The following is a 4,765-nucleotide window of genomic DNA, read 5'->3' as shown; positions in this document are numbered from 1 at the left end:
GGAGGAGGCATAGGACCCACATAATTCTGGTTAACCCAGGTGTTAAAAAAGTGTGGAAAATAACCTTTACATCCTGGGAACCGGAAGGCCTTTGGCAGCATGCTCAATTTCATGGGGAGGAAATTCAGGGTGTCTATGAACCGTATTTTTAAAGGGCATACCGTCATCAGCATCAGTTTAGAACCTTGGGTTATGAGTTCCACCTGTATCTTTTCTCAAATCATGTCGCGTAGAATAAAGAAGGAGTCATAGGCTTTCGAGTTGTGGGCGAGCATGGTATATCCTTGGAATTTGGCTTGAATGAAAGTGCTTAGGAAATCACCAACACACGTTCGCCCCTCAAACTCCCAACTGACGTCGGAGGTTAGATGGTGTGCGTAAATGTAGTTAGGCTGGTGTACCCCGTCTCTTGTGTGCACTCTATATCAAATACTATATAGTCTTCGGTCTTGGTTTGCGGGGGACCTTTAACCATATAACATTGGTGGTTGGTGCCGGCCTTGTAAGACACGTGGCAGCGGGGACATATCATACCTTTGCACTTGTGATCCACTGCCACATATCGCCCACACTCGGTGCAGTCCTTTTTAGGGACACAGTTGTAAGATTTCTCGTGTATGCTCAAGCAGTTTTGCGAGCGACAAAACATCCTACATGTGCCACACCTCACCTTCAGGGTGGTGTCTTCTATACAGCCGTCCCTCTGACACATCTTACAATGCATTTCACACTGGTGAAATGCTTTATTGGTGTATATATGGTCGCAGTGGGTGCACACATACCTGGTTCCCAGAAAACCTTTAAGGTTCAAGATGCCGTAAAAATGATTTTCAACGTGAAGAACATATACGGTCTTGTTTCTCACAGGTCCCCCGGTTGTAAAGTACTTCCAGGAACCGTTGTGATAAAGAACTTTCACCGTCACGGCGAAATAGTTCTCAAAAAGACCTATATCGCCAAAGCCGACCATTCGGTCAGGAGGTATTTCAAGAACCTCATGGGCTTCAGCAGCTCTAGACATGATGACAGCGTCAGGGGTCTTGCGATCCATCAGCAGCCCCACGATGCTGGCCGCCAGACATGTATTGGCCGAGGCGCTGCTAAAGTTGAGCAGCCACCTCTGTTTCTTACCAATTAGTTTACTGTATAGTATGCTCTTTAAGGGTCTGGAAACACCTCCCCCCTCACGCCCTCGTACAATAAGGGCTATGACTCTAAAAGTGCCATAGGCGACTAGTTCAGCCTTACTCTGTAAAAGCCTTGAGAGGTTTTCTAAAAATTGCACAGCGTCAAAAACATCTCGGCTCTTCCGCCTGGTGAACAAAGGAGTGTCAAAACCCTGCCCCTGGAAGCGGAGTTGGAAAAAGTCATTAGGCCCCACATCGTGTAACAACCTTTCTATGAGCGCCTGCACAGCCTGATGTATAGCTAGAAAACCATGAGTGTTTGATGTTATTTGGTGTAGGTTAACAAATCTAAACTCCTCATAGTGTTCTACGGCCCTAAACCTCTCTACTTCGCGAGTGTAACTTCTAACACTCTCTAGAAACAAGGGCTCGGGTCCCTCATCAGTAGGAGTGTGATTTGTGGAGGTGTTCTCTGATGTGTCATTTTGGGGGGTCGGGGTGGGATCTGTCTCAGGGGTCCTTGTAAACCTGCGGGTAGCGCATATTCTAGCCTTCTTCAGCTTATGTATTAAAAGCCGTCGTTGCTTTGTACTATTAAGCCACTTGTGGTTTTTTTTACGGGCCCAGGCTTTTCTAGATACAAAACCCCCGCCTATCTGAACAGTCAGGGTGGTATCAATGGACACCTTGTTCATGGAGGCAGCCGCTACAGTTCCACCCCTAGGTCCTTCTGAAGGCTGTGGTGTTTGGAGTTTTAAAGCCAGCCCCCCTACCCCCTTCAAATGGCCGACCCTCGGTATGTTAGACCCTGACCCTATGTATTGTCGTTGGTGAAGTGTTGGGTTAAGTGTATCAGGCGTTGCTGTTGAAGCTGCGGTACCCTGTTTGAAGGGGTTTAGGGAAACAGCGGGGTCTTGTCTGAGGGGATGTGGGGAAACAGTTGGGTCTTGTTGGTGAAGTGTTGGGTTAAGTGTTTCAGGCGTTGTTGTTGAAGCTGCGGTAACCTGTTTGAAGGGGTTTAGGGAAACAGCGGGGTCTTGTCTGAGGGGATGGGGGAAACAGTGGGGTCTTGTCTGAGGGGGTGTGGGGCAGCAGATGGACGCTGCTTGAGCAGTTTTAAGAAGCGTACAGACTTTGTCACTAGCCTCTGGACCTGACGACTATATTTTAGAGACCGCTTATGAGCACCAGTCGCTGTGGGGGTCTTTAGGGGTTGGTCTTGTCTTAGTCACCATTGTATACCATGTATGTCGGCCACGGTTGTCTGACACATCTGTATGATCCCATTTTTACACAGCCCAGTCCTTGCAGCGATCAGATGTTGGGCCTCCCTCCTGTTACAGCTCTTGGTAAACCCCAGATCAATTCTCATGATTGCGCAGCTCCCCTGACGCCTTAAAAGAGATGCAGATGGCTGTTCGAAAATTAACATGAGCCTTGAATACATCTTCTGCGTTTACAGACACATCTTGTCCCTGCTTAGGGGGGCACACCTTGCACGGTCTTATAAATGGCGGCAACTCCGCAGCACCAGCTATACTGCCAATAGCGGGCGCGGGGCTGGAAACAGGACTGTACACTGGTGTGGCAGAGGGGATGGACACAGGCCTGTACATGGGGCTGGCATCGGGGCTGGACACAGGACTGTACACGGGTATGGTAGCGGGGCTGGACACAGGTCTGTACACGGGTATGGCAGCGGGGCTGGACACAGGTCTGTACACGGGGTTGGCAGTGGGGCTGGACACGGGACTGTACAAGGGGACGGCCCTGGGGCTGGACACAGGACTGTACAAGGGGATGGCCGTGGGGCTGGTAGGGTCGTATGCTCCCGGTGGGGTACCAGGGGACATAGGGTATTAGGATTGTGAGGAGTTGTCATTGTAATCCCGGGGCCTCGCTGAAATGTTTGTGTTAGGGTGTTGTGCATGGTTACCTGTGTTCTGTAAACCCTCTATGCTCAAAGACCCATGGTACGCCTCTTCTGGGGTTCTACCTATGCTGTCTACCAACCCCCTCATCAGCGTGAGTGCGTCGGTATACGTGCTAGAAGGACCTTCTAGGGGATGTGTATTACCCACTGTTGAGACCCTTGGCTGGGCCTGAACACTTACAAACGGCTTTGGCGTCTGCTCAGGGGCGTGCACCTCTACACGGACAGTTATTTGATTTGCCAATGTCTGGGGTTTCAGGACGCTGGGTGGCTCCACCGCAGCCTCAGGGTTGCTGAGGACCGCGGCTAGCTTAGCAACTTAGGGACCCCCGGTTTCAGCTTCAGATATTTTCTTGGGAGGCGTGTTGTTTTAGCGGGTTGCGGGGGCGCCATCTCTTCTACACCCTCCGGTACATCTATCGTTGCCATGGGTCTCTTGGGTGTATAGGCCTCATTCAGGGGCTTAGCATCCTTTTTTACAGATAAGTCTAAGGGGCTATCTTGGGGCTCAGGGGTCCTCTGGTTCTTCTTCTCAGGGCTTAAGAGCGTGGCTTGGACCTCTGGGAGCACCGGCGCTGTCTTCTTGAGGTTTAAGGGCTCGGATTGGGGTTCTGTGAATACCTTGCTGGACTTCACACGTTTTAAAGGGTTGTGACGGTTCTCAGAGTGCCGATGATCCTTCTTAATGAGGTCTGTGATTGAGACACCTTTCCCTTTTAACACCCTGAGAGGGCTCAGACCCTTTGTAGCTGTTTTACACAGACCCTCCCCGGTGTTATCTGTGTTTGTAAGCACTCCGTCGGTGTTGAACCCGCCCCTGTGCAGAATGTTCAACCTGTTGTTTGGGGTGTAGTACGTAGAGAGTTTCTCCTGGCGTACACTCCTACTCACGCCTTTTGCGCCGCTTCTGTTGTTCTGGGCGACTGTTGTTATGTCCCTTAAGGGCTGCGCCGACCCCCCATCAGCCGCATGTTTCTGAGACGCTTCTAAAATATAAACAGAATATATATATAAATATTAGAGGAAATATAAAACAACACATGCAGTCAACACCATCCTGAGTTCTACACAGCCACCTTTTTATATAGGCATTGTTACAAGCCGTTGTACCCTTCTGCTTGAGAGGCTGTAACACCAGTAGTACTTTTCACACCCTTTTGTAACAAACACACCTGGTAGAGGTCTTTTTGCAGCTCCTTTCTTTGACAGGGGTCCCACTTTAGAAGTTGAAGCTTTCCTCTTCAGAGGGTTTTCTTTTGAACGCTGCGCCGCCTCATGGCCCGTGCCGCCGGCCTGGCATAACGTAGGGGCCCCTGTAAAGAAACATAATACCCAACATTAGGCATCTTTCGGAGGAGTCCTCCTATACACCCTCAGGGTCAGAACTCTGGCCCACCCCAGCCAGCTCCCTAACGCCTTAGACAGTTTAAATAACAGCGGTCTTTTTAATTACTTGTAGGAACTGTAGTGTTTTGCACAGTGTTCATAGCTCCTTGAGCCTCGATGTCCCCCATTAGCTCTTCAAAAACTTGCTGTAGGTCGGGATCATAAGCTGTAAAATCATAGATACACGAGAACCGCATTAGAAAAAAGAGAACTTATGCGTTATTGGTTTACAAAACTACGTAGAACTACACAACTCCTAATATATATATACCTGGTTGCGGTGCTGTCAGCTGTACTGGGTGGCTAGTTATTACATTGG

General features: G+C 49.6%; 1 protein-coding gene across 1 annotated transcript; it reads right to left on the bottom strand.

Moving 5' to 3' along the window:
• Window positions 1–364: 364 nt before the first annotated feature.
• LOC146785378 (uncharacterized) lies at window positions 365–1,822 on the bottom strand. The gene has a single exon (XM_085633033.1). The coding sequence runs from the start codon at window positions 1,820–1,822 to the stop codon at window positions 365–367; it is 1,458 nt and encodes a 485-aa protein (XP_085489159.1).
• Between the last annotated feature and the right edge of the window lie 2,943 nt (window positions 1,823–4,765).

This window comes from Triturus cristatus, chromosome 11 (assembly GCF_964204655.1).
Source record: "Triturus cristatus chromosome 11, aTriCri1.1, whole genome shotgun sequence".
NCBI lineage: Eukaryota > Metazoa > Chordata > Amphibia > Caudata > Salamandridae > Triturus > Triturus cristatus.
The sequence above is the reverse complement of the archived record's forward strand: the minus strand, read 5'-3'. Positions and strand labels throughout refer to the sequence as shown.

Coding starts and splice junctions, on each gene's coding strand:
- LOC146785378 (XM_085633033.1), bottom strand. CDS start 1,822: ATGAACAAGGTGTCCATTGATACCACCCTGACTGTTCAGATAGGCGGG.